We start from the raw sequence: 22,717 nt of genomic DNA, 5'->3' as shown, positions 1-22,717 counted from the left end.
TCATTCAAGGGGTGTTTACAAACATCCTGGCTCTTGAGTCACACTCATTGTCAGCAGGATGACATTCTCACGGGAGGAAGTGGGGAACAGAGGAGTTAGGGGTGAGTGTAGAAAGCTGGATCACATCAGCGGTTCCTGAACAAACTCTCATGTGTCTTTTCAGTGACCCAGAAAGCCTCTTTCCTTACAAATCCCAATCTCACATTTGAGGAGACAGGAAGGACACACAGGTAGGCTCGACCTCGCAGTATCAGATTTTCCAATTTGAAGCCCTGGCTCTTCACAGTAATCTCCACTCCCTCCTTTAGAGTGAGTAACTCTTATCTAGTTCAATGTCTCATTCATTCACTTGTTGAACAAATGCCAATTGTGTCGATCCCTGCCCTTAAGGGGTTCACAGACTAATGGCAGATGACAATTCCAGGAGTCTATTGTGAGAATGTGGAAGGACTAAAGTTTTAAACTTTTGCTTCTCCACCCACCTCTGACCTATGCTGACCACATATTCTCTCATGGAAAGTTCAAATATTCAAAATCTGAGTTACTGTAATCCTCAACACGCACTTTATATCATGCACATTATTCCCAGAATACTTTTATCTTTAGCTTTCCTTATCATAGCCTGAGGTATTTACTTTGGTGCCATCCTTTGCCAGAGTAAATATTTATACTTATTTCATATTCTCTCTCTTGTTGAAAAGAACAATACAAACGTTGACTAATAACAACAAAGTACTTTATGATCCTAATCTAATCTTGCAACACCTGTGAGGTAGCCAGAGCTTATTCTGTGCCCTTCATAAAAAGGACATTGTCCAAGAAACAAAACTGAGACTTGAATCCAGATCTTCTGGCTTTGGGTCCTAGTTGTCTTCAAATCTTTAGCCTTATTGTAGTAACATGCAGGTCCACTATTTGCTTGAAATATGCGGTTCATCTACCTGATATGGTTTGATTATTGTTGGCTGTGCAGAAAATGTAAGTAAAAATACTTCCTCTGTCCTACTGGTTCACAGAGCAGACTGGTGCCATACGTTCACCTGTTTGACTCTGCTTGGTAGAGAAAGCTTCTCTCTTCTACAACTTGAAGTGCATCTGTGCATTCTCTCTATTCACCAAGTTCATTGGTGGTTTAAATACCAGCAAATCCTATTGGTTAGGTGTAGTGCCGTCTGAATATGAATGATGACTTGTGTTTTAGGATAGAAAGTGACAAGCGCACCAGCTTTGTCATGTGCTAATTTGGCGTATATTCCTTTCCATTTCTCCGTGGAATCAGTTTTCACAATTTTAACATGTCAAAAATTATTCAGTCTGTGTGTGTGTGTGTGTGTGTGTGTGTGTGTGTGTGTGTGTGTGTGTGTGTNTGTGTGTGTGTGTGTGTGTGTGTGTGTGTGTGTGTGTGTGTGTTTCAGTCATGGGCATCTTCTTTTAAGCCTCATTAGGCATGGAAAAAGCCAAGCCTGGTTTAAAACTTCCTCCTGTCCTGTGAAGTTTCAGACTAACTTAAAATGGAATTTGTTATATAACATACACGCTTGGCACTGGTGTGAGGGGACCCTAGGAGAGGATAGCCCCTCCTGCTTTGTGACAGACTGGCAGCTTTTCCCTCTAGTATGTGCCATAGCTGCAGGGCCAGATTTAAACGAGAGGATTTATAGCAAATCCAGCTGTGAGTTTTCGTTTTCTCTCTTAGAGCCGGAGGCGGGGCCAAAACCAACCTCCAACCAGGCACACCATTGATCAGGCTAGAATGAGTGGAACTGTCTCACAGACAACAGCTAAGCACAGAGGAAATATTAGCTGGCAGAGATAACCAAGAGGAAACACTCAATGACAGATGCACCATCTGTCAGTTTCGGAGGAGCAATTTTCAAGAAAGCAGAAAATGAAGAAGAGGGTGGTTTTGTTTCAAAGGTACAGCACAGCCTAAGGACGTTTTTAAACAAAGTAAGTTTGTATTCCATAGAAAAAGAGGTCCTGGTGGTGGGTACGACAACAGTTACTTCCTATTTGCACTGAGTTTTGTTATTGATATATAAAGTTTCTTGGTGGTGTATTTGATATTTAGAAGGATATTGTTTCAACAAGAACTCTATTTAAAACTTAAAGTAGTGCCTCTCTTTTTTATTATTCACTTTAAAAACATTTGGCAGTTCCAGTAAGGTTTATTTCACTTTTATTTAACTTCAGAGTTTTTTAAATCTCAATTAGACTATAGATATTGACATAAGACTTTCTTTCTTTTTTTGGATTATGGGAAAAACTATTTGTATCTTTCCTCAAAGGTAATTTAGTGAGAAAGTGTCCATCTCAGATGTAAGAGGCTGACAGGAAATGCTATCTGTTGGATGCTTGATTACATGCAATTGGTTACGTAAATAGCCATGACCTAGACTTCTACGTGCCTTCCAAATAATGTTATTGCATTAACATAGTTTTTAAAGGAAGCTGCTTCTGGAACTTCTTTTAGTTTATTTTTCTCAAAAAGCCTTTTACCCTTTTCCAGAACATCAGCTACCATCAAAACGACCCTGTTATTTATGTTTAATGCATTTTCAAACGTATTCGTTTTAAAACAAAGTTGGACTTACGCTGTTTGTTGTTGTATGTTACATTCTAAGTGGTTTGCATTTGATGTCATATGTTGTATGTTTATTAAGCTGGGACTAATTCCAAAAAGATCTAAAGCAGTGATTTGGAAAGCTAAGCTTATATGAGCAATAGCAAAAAGTTGTGAGGGGGACCACAGGAGCTGCTTTATTACAAAAAGGCAATTCTCTTACAGTTTACACAGGCAAAAGGGGCTTATTTTGCATTGGCGTTAGCAGGCTGTCTAGTCCAAACCAGAAGTGGAAGCACTGGCTGTAAATCCGCAAAAGCAGAAACCACTCGGTGTTGTGGCCCAATATGGATGTCAGAACTTTGTAGCATGTGTGGGAAAATGGCCACAGTCCAAGGTCTGGAATCATTTATCTTCTGGTAGAGTCTAGAAGACAACTGTTCCTTGCATTTTACAGAAATCCTTGCTGATTGATTTCATTTACATAGAGCGAGCACAGTGACTGATGGTGGGGAACGACTGCAAGTGGAGGGAAGTATTGATCGATTTCGGCTTTTCCTGACATCCTGGTCTCATTAGTGTTCTTGGCACCTTTGACTGAGATTGTGCTGTTACTGACAACCATATGGTTTGTACAGGGCCCTTTCCACACATTTCATAATGAATGCCACATTTGTGTCTTCTCTTATTGCGGGAGTCAGAAACTGAAAGTTGAACGTTTTGTCTTACTGTCTTTTCAGAAGCTTACCCTGTTTCCTATAGTCTATATTTGAAGAGTGAGAGGGAGGAAATATCGGTAAACAGTTCTCCTCTGTGGACTTAGTGCAACATATGCAGTCAATAGGGATGTATGCAGGATATTCTTTGTGAAATTCTGAAACATATTCTTCTTGATGTATAGACTAGCATCTGTCTGTGAGGGTATCAGATATGCCAGCCAGTAAATTCTGCGTGAGCTAATCTCACCTGTGCTGACATATGCTTATGTGACAAGGTAGATCCAGACCTGTCTTTCGAATGTGTGAAAGGATACTTGCCAATTTCTGAGCATACCCACATCAGACCCTATGAAGTCATTCTGAATTTATCGTAAGGACCAAGATAACAGAAGACCTGCATTTCAGCCACTATCCTTATGTTGCCTGACTGGGTGACCTCGAGGAAGACAACTAACCTTTAAATACATCTGTTTCACTGCTTAACAATATAACAAATAATTCTAGCCATCTCTTTGTCTCCTAGGACAATTTCAAATGTCCATAAGATGTTTATAATATGTCTTATTCTGTATATGTTATTTATGAAGTTGCCCCCATGTCCTTCGACAGGAATGTACCACACTGAAAAAGCTGAAAAACTATAGGTCACTAAAAACAAAATTCTCTAATCTTATATAGTGGTACTTTTGTGGGCAGTAGCCCACTCTTGAAGGTTCTTGCATCAACCATTTTTCTCTATGTGAAATTATCTTTTGATCTGTGCATCACAGTTTTTGGTATTGTGAAATACTAGTCATTTTCTCAAGCAGGCTGAAGTTTTACAAATTGAGTTAAAATAGGTACAATACTGCTTTGATTTAGTACCGTCATATATACATACATCTACACACACATATGAATGTATATATGTACATATATATGTGTGTCCACATATATATATATACACACACATATATGTATATACGTGTGTGTATATACATATATATATATATATATATATATGTGTGTGTTTAATTCCTGATATAAGGAAAATGTATGATAGTGCAAGTTAAGGTACCTAATATTTTCTTACATTTTGTATATACATATATACCATATTTAAATCAATATATGCTTATCTTCATATACAGTATATACATAAAATCTTCACAAAATATTTTAATAACAGCAACAGTAAATAGAATATTAAAAGTAAAGTATAAGGACCATTAGTGTGTTTTCATTTTAAACCATTTTCATTTTAAGTATAGTGCAAAGGACACCAGAAGTCAGAAGTCAGACCGGCCAATCTCAGCTGCCATTACCACCATGCGTCAAACAAAACCGTCCCTGTGGGCACCATTCACTGAATTGTGAAGCATGGCAGCCCCGCGAGCTACTTCACTCAGCCGTGTCACCTTGGGCAAGTCACTTAATCCTACTGACTCATAGTTCCTCTGCTGCAATATGAGAATAAGAATGTATACTTTATCATATAAGGTCATTGTGGAGATCAAATGACATAATAATATACATGAAACTGCTTTGAAAACTTTAAAGTCACTGTTTCCTGGAATATTTCTTTCTTCCCTTTCTTCACAAATCTGCCCATCATTCAAAGGCTCTTCTTAACCCTTTTCTGATCTGCTCAAAGGTGTGTTTTCTCCTTCTGTTGAATCCCTGGAGCCTTTCACGGAAAGAACCAACCAGTTTGCCAGTCGTGTTCCTCCTCCCCCCCCACCAGTTTGACCCTAATTCCCCATGTTGTTTCACTCCCGCATGCTCTGCTCATTTCGTTCCCTGAGCTCTACTAAATACTGTCTCCACTACTTTTTATAATTCCCTTTATCCTTCAAAGCTACCTGAAACATTACTGGTCTGCGAAGCCTCCCTCAATGCTCTACTTCCATGGAGTCAGGAGCTTTTTTAGTCATTGTTTCCTCAGTCCAAACTTCTAATGAAGTTCTTATCATGTTCTATGTTCTTTGTTTATATAACTGCCTCCCTTCGTAGGCTCCTCAAAGACGGGGAAGGCTCCATGTTTCTTTGATTTCCGGGTGCCTATCATAGTTTCTCGTTACTGGCTTGTGCTTAAGTACTATTTGTTGAATGAATGAACAAGTCATATACCAGTCTGAAAATTTTCTTTGGTTTGTGATATACTGTAATCATACACATTTGGGGACAGGATCCAGGTACTCATTTCTATGTCTAAATAATTTGACACTCATCACGTAATAGCATATAGACCACTGTAGGCTGGGAAAGCCCTATATGTAATCACCAGTAGATAGTTAACCTAATAGTCCTATCAGAGTCCTACTATTTATACTTAGCTAACTAAAAATTAAAACTATCAATCAACTGTCTCTGTTTGGAGGCAACCTTGATATATCTGTGGCTAGATATGTTTCTCAAAAGAAAATCTAATCATCTTTTTGAAAGGCAGTTTGGCAGTATTTATCAAGACCCTCTGTCTAGTAATTCCCTTTCTAGGAAATTATCCTACAGAAATAGTTAAAAAATGTACACAGAGCTTGCCGAACAAAAATGTTATTGTTGTTATGACATGATATTAGTCATAAATAATAGGAAAAATGGCAAAGAAGTTGAGTGACCAGCATTATTTTAATAATGAGAATGAAGTTCTCAATAATATAAAAGTCAAATGATCAATTATACATTGATTTTATTGGTCTGAGGGCTGCCTTTTATTAATATTTTACATAGAACCAAGAATATATTTGTAGCAATCCAGTTTAGCAACTTTTTACCAGGCTTCTAATTTTACTACTCTCCCCATTTTTAATTTAGAAAATGTTGAAAATAAGATAAGCTTTGAGGCCAAAGTTTGAAAACTCTTTGAAGGAGCAATAATCTTAGCATCAGGAGGGCCCCAAAGGCCTGTGCTACCCATTTCATTGAAAAGCAGACTGTCACTGAGAGATAGAGATCTAACTGGTTTAACTTTTGTCTTGAACTGAAGTTAAAAACAGTTAAAAAGGGAAAACTTGAGTCTGCTTGTTAAATGACTATGAAGAAAACTATGTAAATTGTGGAGGCTTTTTGTAATCCCTTATTTAATCTCCTTTTACATGGAATAACTGACAGAGGCAAAGCCATTCTATCATAACAGTTTCTGCAAGTTATATCAGGATAAACTACAGGAATACTAGAAATAACCTACCAGGTCAGGGTTGTGTAGTCAGTTAAACACTGAGTGAGCTGAGTTAGAAGCTCCACTCTCTTTTCTCACCTCGCCGATACCTGGGTTGGGGACTTGGCGATGGAGATACACTCTCCATCACCTACCTCTTTGTTTAAGAGGGGAGGTTTTCTTTTTTTATGTCTTGGAAAAATACTTGACATGCACCCTCAGTCCATGCCACTCCCTGAAGCTCTCAGTAAAGAGACCAGGGCACAGAACTACTGGGCAGGCGCGTTTCCTCAGCAGGCCTGTCCCTCTTGCCTGAAAAGGTCAGACAAGCACATGCCTTCTTTAAAGATGTTACTAAGCGGTCCTGTTTGGCATGTTGCAGAAAAAGTGATGGCAAGTCCCCTGCTTCAAAGAGTTCCCTGTTTATATAGTGAAGGAATGCCAACTTCAAAAATGAACACAAACTCAGTAATAAGTAGACAAATACATCCCCGAATGGGTTGCACCCTAGCCAACCTGCAATGTGCGTGCGTGCATCAGGGTGGAGGGAGCAGGGGAAAGTGGCCCCCTGAGGGGTGTATGCTACAGGAACCTAAGTCTTCACAATCAGGAAAACCCCCTGGCCTGGCCTCATTGTCAGTGAAGCTGAGGGAGCCTGAGAAGAGACGCCTCCACTGGGCTTCACCGTGGCTCACTCCTTGCCAGTGGCTTCCACAAACAGAAATAGGCACAAGGCTAAGGTGGTCAGTTACATGGCATGAGCTGGGCCGAGCTGGTTACCTGCCCCAGAAGGGAATGAGAGAGCAAGGTGCCGGCAGGGGAGCTCTCTGAATGCTCCAGCTCATGTGGCCCTGACAGGATAGCAAGGAAGGGCATGAGCTCTGTCAGCAACTGGAGGGGGGCTGGGGTGCGGGTCCCCTTCAACCTCTGCAGAGGGGCCTCACAGGAGACCTGTTCATCCTGCAGTCAGCAAAAGGCACAAGGACCCTGCCTGAATCCATTGCTCATGGGTCTAGAATTTCAACTCGTTCTATTGCCTCAGTGAAGATTATGCTATAAAAACTTCTTGGAATTATTGGTTCTCTATGCCCCACAAGAAAACAATGATTTAGAACAATCTCCTGAGAATGACTGTTCTTTCCACATGTGCTTATTATCCTGCATACTGAACCATTTGTACTGGGCCTGACCAATGGCTAGCTGTGTACACTCTGGGGACAGGCTTGGGTAGGAGGAACCAGCACACACATGAGATACAATTTCTTGAATTAACCATCAATTACTTCATGAAAAGAACCTTTATGTAACACAGAGGCATCCTGACTAGTGTTCTTTGGGCCTTGCAAGTACTTGAATAAAACCACAAAAGGATTAAACAATAATTGTGAGCCTCGCATTAAGTAAATGGAGTTTATTTTTAGCTGAGGATCAAACTCCAAATTAAGTGATGTCTCTGTGTCAGGCATTCCAGCAGAGGGAAATAAGATATCCATATCTTTAGAGTTTATTATTGAAGTCTCTGACTTCATGGTGCTCATGCGACAATTTTATTTCTTTTTGGTTTCACTGACATTCACTTAGTTGGTGTTTGGTATATTCCTTCTACAAGGGATCTAATTGTATTCTTACTACAATTCTCTGTCTCAAAATCCACAGCTAGTGACATTGTGTGTTTCATTTTGACAAGCATTTATTGATCGTCTATTATGTACAAGGAACTGTGAAAAGGAGACAGACTTATAACGCCTTCTCAAGGATGTAATGGTCCCATCTTGGGAGCAGATATGAACATAACTCAAGGGAGAATGACTTTTATATTAATCAGAGGTATAAGGGAGTGTGCTGTGGAGCACATGTTCAAATTGGAAGAATGGGAAAGTTTCATGGGAGGTATAACATTTGAGCATGGCCTGGAAACATAGATTTCAGTAGAGAGCAAGGTAGGGAACAGATATTCAAATTGATATATGTCAAAAAACACAAAGACTTTAAAGTGCTCAGTGTGTTCAAGATAAATGCATGGTTCCCGAGCCTGACTAGACCTTATGATGTATGAGGTGTGATAAAAAAAAATACAGTGAATGATTAAATTAAAAAAAAAATTTTACAATGAAAGACACATTGCCACTAATCCCCCCTCAAAATACTCCGCCTTACTTCTAACACACTTATCCCATCATTCTTGCCACTTTCTGAAGCAGTTCTGGAAGTCCTCTTTTGGGAGTATCTTTAGTTGCGCTGTCATGACTGCCTTCATGTCCTGAATCATTTTGACTTTGGGGAAGAGCCAGAAGTCGCACAGTGCCAGACGGGTGAATAAGGTGGATGAGGACACACTGCAATATTTTTGTTTGACAGAGATTGTCATATATCATAAGCGATGTATAACAAGGAGTGTTGTCATGATGGAGGATGAAGTAAAGACACTCACGAAAGAAGACTTCCCAAGCTGCTTCAGAAAGTGGCAAGAACGATGGGATAAGTGTGTTAAAGCAAGGGGGAGTTTTTTGAGGGAGATTAATGGCAATGTGTCTTTTACTGTAATAATTTTTATTTTTTATTTAAATTCACTGTATTTTGTGATCACACTTCATATGGAAAGATAGCTGCATTGAGGAATGGGGCTGGAAAGGGAGATTGGGATCAAATGTCTGAAGGCTTTTAGGTGTTACGTCCTAAATTATGTAGAGCTATTTATGAGGAGAGTAGTAATTTCTTAACTTATAATTTAGGATGAGTGTTTTGATAGAAGGGCAGATTGAAGAGGAAGCAATGATACCAGGTCTAGGCCCATTGCAGTAATCCATCCATCCACCTATCCCTCCATTCACTGAACAGATATTAAGTGGGTACCTACTATGCACCAGGCCCCATTTTAGGCTATAGAGATACATCTGTAAGCAAAACAAGAAGACACAGTTTTCAGCCTTCACAGCGCTTATGTTCTAGTGGGGAAGACAGATAATGAGCAGCATAAATAAATAAATGATGTTCAGTTCAGTGGTAACTGAGAAAGAGAATAAATCAAACCAGGAAATGTAGAATGAACGTGAGTGAGAGGTGTTAAATTTTGTGAAAAGGTGTCCAGGGAAGGCCTCTTGGAGAAGTGGCTTGAGTGAAGACCTGAAGGAAGGAGAGTAAAAGGGAGCCTTGGATGTTTGAGACGAGAGCGTGTCAGAGGAACAGAAGAGACAGAGGCTGTGGTGCTGGGTGAGCCTGGGGCTCGAGAGCTGACTGTTTAGCTGAGGCAGTGTTGAGCAGGAGGAGAAGGAGAAAAAGGAGCTGTTTCAATGGAAGCGTCTCTCCACGACTGATGGGTTTGATTAAGAAGGAGTAAGTCAAAGAGGACTTGGGAGTGTTTACACTGAATGACTTAGGTTTGGTGTTAAGACAGCTTTTGTAGGATGATCTCAATCTCATCAAAGGAAGAGCTGAAGTCAGCTAAGAGTGAATAAGGAGCATGGGGACTGGAAATCAGTGGCAAAGTTTTGGACAGCTGCTGGGAGGAAGAGCAAAAGGACCTTTGTGGATGTGAATATAAGAATTGATGAATGGTGTTTTCAGCTTAACTGTGTCTTGTTGATCTGTTGGGCAAACACGTGTTAGCACTTACCGTGTAAGTAGAGATATGCTAAAATGCTGACCCTACATGGGTAAAATATGCTTACTGACAGAGATGAAAGAGAATATTTACAAGTGTATTAAATTTATTCTTGTATCAGGTTGGAGAGAATGAGATAGCATAAACATTGGACTTCTCACCAAAAACCCACTTGAGATATACACAAATTTCATTGTGCTGATTTTTAAGAGGCCCATATTTTAGAAAACCTTTCTCTCCCCATTTCTATAGAGTTCTCAATAAAAACCCAATAGCTGTATCCTTCAATAATTAGCCCTGCCTGAATCTGTCTGTAGGACTGAGTTTCCCAACCATGGGCTTTGTGGTGCCTTGCAAGGGATGCGGGTGTGCTCTGAATGGGCTCTAGGTCTGCTGAAGACCCTTGGGCTGACTAAGCTGGAGCTGGGGCAGCCAAGGGCCCCATGTCATAACCTGGGAATTCCGGAAGGCTGCAGGTGTATCCCAGCGCATGGTACAAATATGTGGGCCACATTGGGAGAAGCGTGGGGAAGCTTACTACCAGAGGCCGTCCTATGATATGCCCGCTCTAGACTCATCCTCACTAGCACAGCAGTCCCACGCTTCTTTGAATGTACGCTCCTATCAGTAACGAGATTTTGAGCAGTACTTCTAATGTATCCGTCTGTATTGTGTAAGTTACATACATGTTCCGCTATCATTAACTATCTCAAGCCATAAAGGCCAAAGTTCATCAACCATTACATGCATTCCTATTTCAAATAATCTCCCAGTCCATTTTCAGTTATTCCAGCTGACTTCCTGCCTGGTCTAAATAAATTTTCATTGTTCTTACCTTGTAGATGTGACAGTTACAGTGCCAGGACTAGAGGTAGGGAACTTTCAGCTTTGTCACTTTCTTGTTGACTACTCAGGCTAGTAATTAACATTATCTTCTCTTCATGGTTTCTCTGCAAAAATCTTTATAAGTCGCTTCTCCATTTTGTGCGCATAGTTTGGTTAAAAGTAAGCAATGCCATCTACATATCCTCAGTCAGGTCCGTGTAGACCATCATATATCACCTGTTTGTGTGACTGCCATGCCGCCCTCTGTGCTGTGCCCTCCTCTCCCACAAACCACTAGCAGGTATGCAGCTTGTGTGAGGGCACCTTGTGGCAAATCCTGATAGTGAACGCTGCATAGCAATTTACTTCTTAAATATCTAAAATTTACTTCAAGTATTGCAAGTGAAAATTTCTTTTATAATTTATTTTTCAGCTCCCTATTTTGGAGATCATTGTCCTCATGTCTTGTAAATATCTATTGCCTCCCTCCTTTACCTGATGATAAAGGCTATTAATTATTATGTGCTTCTCATCTGCTAACCACAGCCCAAGTATCATCCCATTTCATCTTCACAGCCACCCTTTAGGCAGGATTATTAACTCCATTTTACAGATGAAAAGACTGAGGCTCAGAAAGGTTCATTCACTTGTCCAAGGTGGCATTGCTTGTAAGAAATAGACTTCAAACATAAGATCTTTCCAGTCTAAATTACCACCTGCCTTCTCTTAGAATCTGTGGTAATTTCCATTCTTGTATCTCAAAGAATCTTGTCCTAAAAATTCATGAATTTTGAGTTCTCCAGACATTCTTTCTGATAATGCTGTTGTGGGTGCTGCATGTCTGTTTCCCGCCTTGAACTGTAGCACCACTGTGCCTGGTTTGTATCCAGGCCACAGATCTGGTTGCTATGGCACCCCTCATATTAGGAAAACATTTGTCAGCTCCAGGTGGCTGGAACACCAGACAGGCTCACTGGCCATTTGGTGAATACAAACAGTGATTTAGCGAGTGATGGGGTAGTATGCTGAGAGAAAAATGATCTACAGGGACTTGATAAAGTCGGCCAGGGAATCACACATTGTGTTTCTACTGCTGCAACACTTTCACTTTAGTCAGCCAGGGTTGGGGACAGTGGGTACATGTGCAAAGATGACGTAGGAGGCGACTGAAATAGCATTCCTTCCTGGGGGCGGGGGTGGAGAGTTGGAGGGGGAGGGCAGCTGGGTTACATTGGACTGAATGAATGTGCTCACCCAGTAAAATGAAGTTGCAATCCCAAAGTGGGGACAGGATTAGGCATGTTAACTGTTGGTCAATGATTTAAATCATCTCCTCCATCAGAATTTATTCTCCTTGAACATGATTACATCCAGATAGTGTTCTCTTCCAGTAAGAAGGGAAGAACAAAGGAAAATAAATAAAACACAGTTTACTCAAATCTCATAAATGTTCTTGCACAAGAAGTGAAGAAGCATGGGAAAATATGAGTATTTTTATAAAAACAAGCTTTTCCTTGAAGTCAATAAACGGTATGTGTATATGTTTATACAAGAGGGGGCGGTTATCACCAGAAAAATATGAATCAAAGTCTTTATGGTAGCGATGGTCATTTTTTGGAATGACTAACAGCATATATAGTTTCTTTTTAAAAAGCAACTTATCATTCATTTCTCATTTTTAAAAAATTCATTGTCACTTTCTCCAAAGAAGCCCAGATCTGGGAGTTAAAACTAACTTTTTTTCCATCTTAATTCTTCACTCTGAATTTGTCCTATATTCTCCCCAAACTAACAAAGCATTATGGACTCAAAAAGTTTTCTCTTAACAAATATACAAATTATATGAGGTTTATATTAAAGCAACTTCATTCTGTGCTAAATATTTCAAAATGTGATCTCTAAATATAAATGTGCTTTCATACCTAAGACAAATGCTGGTTAGCCTATTTAATGCATCTTACCATACAACTATCTACATTTAAAAGATACACAAGTCAGGGTTTTGTTTTGGTTTTTAAGATTCAGTCAAAACATTTTCTAAAAAAAACAAAAAAAACAAAAACATTTTCTAAGTGGAAAAAGCCTCTTTCGTAAAGTGGATTCCATAGCAGAGTATTTCCAAAATGAAATATTAACCAGGCTTCCATATTTAAATTAAGAATCACTTACAAAAATTCATTTAACACGCAATGCTAAGGCAATACCTGTTTTTAAAAGTGAAGTGTATTTATGGTTCAAAAGCCATCAGATTATTTATTCATTTATCCAGTCATTAGACATGGGCTGTGTTCATTGCCCCATTCCTGTGGCTTTTCTGCTGAGTTGAGTCCATTGACTGTAAGTCCAGATTGAGGCAAAAAGAGCCAGGAAGAGCGTGTTATCTGTGCTCTTCTCTTACCTAGGAAAAATTCTTTCCCTGTGTAGGTGAAGCTGAGCTCTAACAATCCTTGAGGTCTCTGGGATAATCCTGGACTACTTACTAGTACAAAAACAACATGAAAACCTTAGATAAAAGGCACTTTTTTCGCTTCAGCTCTGAGAGGGGGGAAAAAGCATAATCCAATTACACTTAGTTATCAGCACCATTTGAAATTCTGACTGGCTTGATAATCACCATGGAGCCACAGAGTCCTTAGCTGGTAGACAGCTAAACTTAATTAATAGTGCACATAGCTGGATAAACCTCCTCATTTATTTTGCTAGTCTCTGTGCTTTCTGTCTCCTGGGAGCCCTCCACATTAGGGTCCTTTTTTGGTTTCCTTGTTTTCCGGCTATGAGCACTGCGCAGGGCTTGGCACCAGCAGGAAAGTGGAAGGTTTCAGGCTCAGAAGAGTCTGGATTTGAATCCCGACACTGTCATTGGTTGTGTGCACCCTCTTTTACTATTCATTTCCAAAATGGCAATAACCGTCTATCTCAGTTAGTGAGATAGAGGAAAGTGTGGGGTCACAGGAAAGGCCCTGGTGCCATGCTTGTCTGTGTACGTCCTGTCACCACACTTCTGTTATGCTGCCTCACCCTTATTGCTCCTCCCCTCTTCCAAAGCTCCTAGCGCCTTCACTATGACCTGAATCCTGGTGCTTCTGCCTAGAACCATCCACAAGGAGTCAAGACCTTTGGAAAATTATTGCTTGCTAATTAGGCTTTTTCTCCTTCTTCCTATCACTAACAACCCTCATTTTCATCAGTTTAAGCACTGCCATTTAGGTGGCCTCTGTTTCTACTCTTCACATTATTTAGTGCAAAGGTTATATATGCATATATGTTACCACAGTTACCATACTGACTAAGGTATGGATAGATAAATGGGAAAATTATGTAAGTAATTTTTTTTCTTTTCCTTTGGTTACATTTTTATTTGTAATTTATACTTGTTAAACAAAAAACTTAACTCCCATGGCTGAAAGTCTTTTTAAAAGAAAGGGTTTATTGGGCCAAAAAGGACCAGGTCCTGGGGCATGCAATCTAAGCTACCAGCAGCTGGGCTAGGTGGAAAGGGCAACATGTCCACTGTCCCGCAATTGATGGCCATTTTTATACATCAAGTTTGGGGAAGAAAGGTGTAAGTTGTTTTGAAAGAATTTACACTGGCTACAGATAAGGATCAGGGGATGAGGTGAAGCTGGGGGCAGTTCTGAAATAGGTGCAGAATCCATAAGGAAAAAATATTTACTACTTTTGATTGGTTACAAGCAATTGTCCTGAAAGTTCATGCATGTTCAGGATGCGGTGACCCATCTAGTGGTCGCCAGTGGATGCCTGGGTGTTGATGGAAAGCTCCAACATACATTAAAAAATGGGGGCAGTCTTTTGTCAACTTGCCCCAGCTATTAACAGGCTAACTACACTGTCTCTTTCTCTCATTCTCCAGCCCTCTGTGATTTAATTTAGAACACCTCAGAATTTTATTTTGTCGTACCCCACCTTCTTCCAAAAGGATTTGGAAGAGCTTTGCTATTTTCATCTAGTTATTCCCGTGTAGTTATGAATGAGTGCTGGAATTGGAGCTGAGCCCTTGGTTTTACTGGTAGCATCCCTGTTGTATGAGCTTGGTACCTTCTTTAACCTCTCTGAGCCTTACTTTCTTCCCCCATGAGATAATGGTAATGATATCTTTTTAGAGGTTATTGTGAGGATTAAATGAGCCATTGTATATAAAAGCATAAAGCATTTAGCATCATGTCTGGAACATGAATAATATCAACAATAATAATGCAGATACCTGTGAACAGAATACTTGAATGGCATAAGAGAATTAAAGCAAGAATCGAATGCATTTTGTGGGCCATATGAACGTTCCTCATTCAGTTTACATCAGGGAGAACAGTCATGAATATGCATTTAAAAGAATACAATATTCTAGTGATAATATTTATTTTAAATCCCAATAACAAGAGTGCCTGATTATCATTAACCAATTAAGGAATAATGGAAGCAAAGTTACCAATATATTGTTTTAGCCTCTACGGAGCTTAGTCCCTGTTTAGTAAATAGTCCAATTAGAGCAAATGTTTATCTCCAGTAAAGCTACAATATGTTAAAACCTTTACATGCTCTAGAATTTTTTTTTTTTTTACCTTTTCAACAGTATCTATTTAGTCATTGCCAACTAGTTTTACCCCGCCACTATGTACCCAACACAGTGTTAGGTGCTGTGGGAACTGCTTCAAAATGGAGAGACTCCTGTTCCCAGATTTCTGTAACTCAATTTCATAGAGAGCAGCCCAAGGCCATGTGAGGCAGAAGCCAGACTGCCTAGCCAGTTTGCAGGCTGAATGCAGTGTGAGGTCATTTACCCAGACGTTTTAATAACTGTCTTATGATAACTGCCTTAAAAAATGCACTTTTATTCATCCCCCTAGTCAGGATCCTGTGTGTCTTCTCACCTTTATTAGAATTGGATAACAATCGTTACATTTAAGAGTAAAGTAGACAAAAAGGAACAAGTTTTGGTTAGTGTCCTGGACAGACACAGCAGCTGAGGCTGTGGTTTCCGAGGATGGTTCACTCGCTATGTCACAGACCACACTATGAAATCGGATAAATCATTTGGATTAGAGCTTGTCGACAGTGCTTTCCTAGCACAAAGCGTTAGATGGACCTGAATTTTCACAGCATCCATATGGGTTTTCTTGGATTCAGTTAGCATGAGTATGGCTATTGTCTACACTCATGGAGCCAGAACAGAGGTATGGTTTATCTTCTCTGACATCCTGTGACATTGCTCCAAAGTGGCATTGGCCTCAGTGATTTCAGACATTGTCAACATAACATTTCATCTTACAAATCATAGAATTTTAGAGCATTAAAAGGCTCAAAAAGAGAGCTCATTTTATTGATGAGAAGACTGAGATTGGAGATGTTTGAGTATTGTGCCCAAGGCCACTCAGCTAGGTGATCTCTTTGTCCTGTTGTTTCATTTGGCAACTCCCGACTCTTCTGTGGAGGAACAACCTGTTCCAAAAATGTCTTTGCCCTCTACTGGCTCTCTCTCTTTTTTTCTTGTACATATACATTTTATCAAGAAAAAAAAATTAAAAGGAAATTTTTATAAAAGTCTTGGTAATAACAATAGATGAACAATGACCAAGCAGACGGTTTTTAAAAATTCAATGAAAAGCATTCAGAAATTACTTAACTCACTATCTCATAATCCACAGTGGGTCAAACAGCAAAGCTTCCTAAAGAAAAATACACTTTAAAAGTTGAAAATTGGGTATGTAGTTTTTTTGGTGTTTTGTTTTGTTTTTTGGCATGGCTTTACTTTACTGTTTATATCATAACTTAAAATAAATATACCTTGTAAATTGTTTACAAAATTCCAAAGTCTTTTTTGGAAACTTAGATATGATAATGCATTGAAGTAACACTGTTTTTTGTTTGTTTGTTTTGAATGCTTGGGTTTTTGGGGTTTTTTTTAAGAGCATGCAATTTATATTGGGCACATTGAGAAATGGGTGCAATATCCCAACTGTATCCCGTCTATTTTTGGTCTATCCTGGTGGTGGTGCTAAGAGCCACAGGCTTAAAAACATGTGGAGTTTTGCTTTCATGCCTATCTCACTAAATTCTTAAAATATTTTTTAAGTAAACCAGGTTCAGGGCAAAATAAAGCTCAAATAGGCATTCATTATCCACAATGAACTTTAACCAAATATTTATTCATAGGTTCATGTGAACTTAGTGGGTCATCACAAGGTACCTAGTACAGTGAGAAGATTGTTTTATCCCAGAAAGCATTGAGAAGCTAAATCTTAAAATAACATAAATCTAAAGTTAGGTTTGGGATCATCATTTTTGCAACAGTACTTAAAATGATATAGAGTGGGTTGAAGTTAAAAGTACACTAAGCCTTAATTAAGGTGGCACATTTCAGTCAATGACTTGTTTTGAACTCCTGCTAGAAATCCAGAGGACTTAGGACAGGACAGAGACAGGGAGTAAAGGGTGCAGAGAACTGTTTTGTAGATGGGAGAGTAATTGAGCAAACAACAAGTTCTTTCTTTCTTAGAGGGAGTTTCATATACAGCAGCCAGATAATCAAGTTGAAGCGTACTGGAGCGCTGGTGCTAGACTAGAATTATCCAGGGGCCAGCCAGAGAGGGCTGTATTTGTTTGGATACTTTGAAAGGATGACATGTTGTTGGATTCCCTTCCTTCCTTCCTTCCTTCCTTCCTTCCTTCCTTCCTTCCTTCCTTCCTTCCTTCCTTCCTCCCTCCCTCCCTCCCTCCCTTCCTTCTTTCGCTCCTTTCTTAATTCTGTTCTAACTTCCTCCATTGCTTTTTTTCTATAACTAAAAATTGGTTACATCTAGTCAGTAAATACTAGTGTTAAAAGATACAGCCACTTTGGAGATACCAACCAAATTATAAATGTGCCTATTATCACCTCTTGCAAATATACTAGAGGAATTTAGAAAATCTTGATCTGTAATTCTTCGTTATGATTTTATGATGCATAAAGCTATTCATGATGTTACTTTTTAAAAAAAAATGAAATATTTTTAAATGATAAAAGAGAGGCGTAAATATAAGGTGTAGAATCATTGACTTATTCCTGACAGACACCAGGCATCTGTCCGAATATCTAGTCAGACTTAGTTTAAAAAGGAAACATCAAATGTCATTTTATAGTTTTAAGCCTAGGAATCAAGTTTAGCATGAAATACAATGTAAGAGGGATTTGTTATTAAGGCAAAGCATCTTACCATCTGTCACGTTCAAGGACTCACAGACTAGTCTGATAGGGGCACGCAGTTTCTTTATGAAGAGAACATGGAGCAGGCAAACCTACCTCCCATCAATATCCTCTCAACAGATCTGCCATTAAGGTCTGCGTAACCCCCAGCTGTGTTTTAAATGCATTTGAGTCTCTAAAACTGATGAGCAGTGAAATAAACCTGTTCAGTCAACTGAGGTCAGGTTTATTTTCAGGGTGGGATGGGGGAGCAAAGATGAATCCTTTAAAAAAAAAAAGAAAAGAAAGAAAGAAACTTTCACAATCTATCTTAATGTGGTGCATATTGAAAGTTGGATGACTTCCATGAAAACAAAAATTGACTTAAAAGATAAGAGTTTTTAAGTAATTAATTTAGAGGGAAGTTTTTTTTGTTTTGTTTTGTGTGTGTGTGTGTATGTGTGTATGAATAGTAGTAGCAAAGCATCTCCAGATATTTTTCTCAGAATTGACTCTATGAATTTGATTTTTCACGTATACCCTGTTATGACTCATTAAACATTCATTATTCCATGAACAATGGCCATATACCTACTCTTTTCCAGCGAAAGGTGGCCATTGGGGATTCAACATCAAATAAGACAGAGGTCCCTGTCCTCAATATTATAACCTGAATCATCAAAAAGTTTGTTTTGTACTCACATTGGGGACAAGACACTCTGCTTCAGATCCAGGCTGACTGAGGCTCCCCCACCTTAAACGCAGCTCCTGAGGTTACCTGGGCACTGGGTCATCAGTGGTGGATAGAGGGGTGGTAGGTCACGTGGCAGATCACACACTCATATGACCTACCTACTGGCAGAGGGGTGATGGTGGTGGTGGTGGCTGAGAATCATGGTCCTTTCAGGTGTTTGTGAAATACTAAGCTCGTCTCTGCCACGATATTATTTTAAAGTTCTTAATTTAAAAAAAAATGCACTGTAGTAAAAAAAAATTATCTTATTAAAAACTGACCTGGAAAGGTAAGACTCATGTACAACATCCAGTTTATTAATATTAGTGACAAAGAAGAATGTAAGTCTCAGTAAAATGCATGCCCATCCAACCCTTATTTTTAATTACGTCTCAGATTTTCCCAGCTAATTAGGCTTAAATATAAGATGGATGAATTCACTTTTTTATTTCTTTCACCCGCCATTCTTTCTGAAGTTGCAAATAAGCAGTGGAAAGGTGCAGAGTGAAATCAGGAGGTAAATAATTAAATAATGCATGACTTCGGTGATTACTGTTATGGGGATAATTATCTCCTAAACCATCAAGCGTGGGCGTGCTCAGTACCTCCCCTCCGAGACAGCTGCAGAGGAACCCTTCTCTCCCCTCTGCCTGCCTTCCAGGCAACCCTCTCCCTCCCAGTCTTTCTTATCACACCCCTCAGTTCAAATTCTTACAAAAGGGGAAGTTTAGCCATAAGTTTAGTGAACAGGAAGTGACTCATGGTTCCCCCAGGGGTCAGGTGAGTGGGTAGTGAGGGAAGGCTGGGAGAGAGAATTCCAGATTAGAAAAGTACCCAGATGGGAGACTGACCAGGGCTAGAATTTCAGAAATGACAATGACATCAGCATTAGTGATACTTCCCCAGTTTCCCAGACAAGCATCTCAAAGCCCTGCTGTGAGTTGTTTCCCATCCATTTTCACAGCATGATCAGAGAAACACAAGGAGGTATCAATAGGAAGCCTAAGGACAATGGATATAAACCCCTGAACCAGAGTTTCATAAGAGGTTTCTGGCAGAATTTGTTGGTAGTTTAGTGTTCGCTGGGTTTTGCTAGTGGAAACTATTTTGCCCAAGAAAATGTTAACACCTAGAATTTAGTAAACTTAGGATGTGAGAAATTTTTGTTAGTGTTGTTATTTTGAGATTATTGACTTCAAATGCTCTAAATTTGCTGATACCATTACTGTGTTATGAAATAAGTGAGGTTATAGAATGTGTAATTAATAATATACTGTTTAGACTGTCAGGAGAAACCACACTTGACAGAGAAGAGAGGCATAAAATTTATGGTGATGAACCTGGTTTCATTAGTACGTGCATGATATTATGAGGGTATGTTTTTGTACAAAGAAGGAAGAAGTCCTAGAAACATCATCTTTGCTACTTGTAGTCAACTGTGGAATGTTTTTAAACTGCATTTATGACTTAAAGGGCATGTAAGAAAAAATTCGGAAATCTGAAACAAAAGATGAACCATTGGAATGATAATGGAACTCTTGAGCCTTTCTTTCTGAGTGGAGAGTTCTGTTCACTGCTAAAGACCCTGTTGATAATGGGAAGAAGCAGAACAGACTCTGCCTTGCATTTTAGTTATATTTATGGGTTTGATTTGTCAGAGAGTGTGTGGTTCTTTCTGTTCCAAAAGGAACCCTATCTCCCTGCGACTTTATTTAGAGTCTGAAATGCAGTTCCATGGTGTTCCTTTTCAGTGTGAATGAAAACAATGAGAAAAGGAAGTGTGGAGGCTTGGAATCTTAGCTGATGTCTCACAGGTCACTGAGGAGAAGTGAGGTTCTCCTGCGCTGTCAGGGGCCGGAAACACGAGAGAGGACTCCTCGCTCTAAATTTCTTTGAGCCTCTGTGTTGGAACCTTCCTCAGTTTGCCACACAAACGTTAACCACACCCCTTGGGGGTGCTGCACACCATGCTGGTGCAGGATACACAAAGATGATGCCTGTCTGTCGGGAGAACCAGGAAAGCACAGAAAGCTGAAAATTCCATTGGCAGGGTAAGTGCTGGGCCAGAGGTACACAGAGGTTGCAAAGGAGACGAGGGCAAACCCTACTTCCTTGTGCAGCAAGAGTGGGGTGGTCAGGAAGCCCTTGACAAGGACGGTAGAACTAGAGCTGCGAATTAAAGAAGTAGAGGGGAAAGAAGAAGTGGCTAGTCAGATAAAGTGGGAGAAAAGCAATCTAGACATGGGAAAAGTACCTCCAGGGAACAGGCGATGGGGTGGAGGAGGTGCTGGCTATTCTAGGGAACTGCAAGGTATTCAATGCCACTGGCATCCAAGTCACATGGGCAGCTGAGATGCAGAGGGACATGCCAGGGACCCATGCTGAGCTCAAGAATTGTAAACTATCCTCAGAAGTTGTGATTTTACACTGGAGGGATTTGGGAGTCATGAAAGGTTTTAAGCAGGGGAGTGAGTGAAATTGGAGTTCTAGCTTTGAGGTTATTTTTGCAGGATGTCGGTTGTGTTCCTGAATAAAATGCACAGATTGCCTTCAGAACATGAGATCTCCTATTTTATGGAAATATAGTTAAGAAGGCCTTTGTTTTCAAGCCAGCACTTTATGTCGCTCAGCAGAGAGCCTGTCTCCACCCTGTGATCTTAAGCTTAGCCAACTGTTGATGGTCAGTTTCCTATATGCCTCTCCATTCATTAGTCAGACCTCTGGGTCCAGCATAAAATCACTGTGGCTTGAATGGAGTCGAAATTTGCCCGAACCCCACATTTTCTTGTGTGCAGGGAGGCTGTTATTTAAAAATAATGAATCATCTCTCTAAAAGTGTAATTTCTCTTCAAATTTACCTGTGAGCCTCTTTGGCCTGGCAGAATGTCCAGGAACATAAGCTATAGGATGACACATCTTCTTGGAGCGTCAGTTTGCTTAAAATTTGAGGGAAAGCTTTTTGTACTAAAACAAGTGTGGGCATCTTAGATTCTTTTTGTGTATAGATGGAAATGTCACTGAGGGCATCTGCTTATTTTCTTGCACCATTTGAGTATGTCAGAGGAAAATGTGAAAAGTACTCATTTCAGTTAATAAGAATAGCTCAAATTTTAAGTGCCTGCTTTTTGTCAATTTCCATAATTCATTTTGTTCAACAAATGTGAAGTCCAAAGCCCTATGCCAGGGTTGCAGCAGTAAACTAAACGCCCTTCCTTGTCCTGGAGTTTCTCCCACATCCTCACAACTATGCAGAGTGTATGTAACATTATGCACATTTTCTGGATCAGAAAACTGAGACTTTGAGTTGTGAGGAGGTTTTCTCAGGGACCCCAACAGCAAGCCCATACTCCATGCTACTCTCCACTGCCACACTTCATCTCTGAATGTTTCAAATCTCTACTTGCTGTCTCCTTTCCCCTATCTGTTCCTGCCTTGATTTTACCTGCTGAGGGTATTCGTTTCCTTCCCCCAAGCCTGTCTACTTTCCTATCTCCAGAAATGAATAAGGGCCATCATTCATCGTCATCGTCAATCATCGTCAGGGATGCCCATATACAAGTTTGTTTTTATGTTGGTTATTCACAGTAGTCGTAATAGCTACAACCATTATAAACTTGTATGAAGCCCCTACTGTTTACAAATTTATTTTGTTCAGACTTTAAGTCTACAAAGAGGTGGAAGTCATGGTTACATATAATGGACAAATAACAACACAAAGTGGCCAGAGACCACGAAGTGGCAGAGATCATAAGTGTTAGTTAAAAGGGTTCCGTGAAGGCTCCTTGGAGGAGGTGTCCAACAAGCTACACCTTCAAGTAAAAAGAAACTAAATAATCAGAGTAAAGCGGAGGGTCTTGTAGGCAGACCCAACTAAGTCTGGTACCCAAAAGAAGGTCACCACAGTACATCACACATTTTCCCTCTGGTCCCAAGAACCAAAATAGTCATAGCTCAGTGTGGTTA

The 22,717-nt window shown here is 39.8% G+C and overlaps 1 protein-coding gene across 6 annotated transcripts in view; it reads left to right on the top strand.

Moving 5' to 3' along the window:
• Nucleotides 1–22,717, top strand: part of STARD13 (StAR related lipid transfer domain containing 13) — a 226,717-nt gene that overhangs the window by 125,938 nt on the left and 78,062 nt on the right. Inside the window, exons 1-2 of one of the 6 annotated variants that reach the window (XM_019631360.1) lie at nucleotides 1,770–1,950; nucleotides 4,528–4,684. The exons of 3 other annotated variants lie outside the window; for them this stretch is intronic. In XM_019631360.1, coding sequence (XP_019486905.1) covers nucleotides 4,642–4,684 — 43 coding nt within the window. In that variant the 5' untranslated portion in view covers nucleotides 1,770–1,950; nucleotides 4,528–4,641. Of the gene's footprint in view, nucleotides 1–1,769; nucleotides 1,951–4,527; nucleotides 4,685–22,717 lie in introns of those variants that run through there. 2 more of the 6 variants (XM_019631359.1, XM_019631361.1) reach the window with 2 other exon arrangements.

The sequence above is a fragment of the Hipposideros armiger genome, unplaced genomic scaffold (genome assembly GCF_001890085.2).
Source record: "Hipposideros armiger isolate ML-2016 unplaced genomic scaffold, ASM189008v1 scaffold_991, whole genome shotgun sequence".
NCBI lineage: Eukaryota > Metazoa > Chordata > Mammalia > Chiroptera > Hipposideridae > Hipposideros > Hipposideros armiger.
This window is presented reverse-complemented; position numbering and strand designations above follow the sequence as displayed.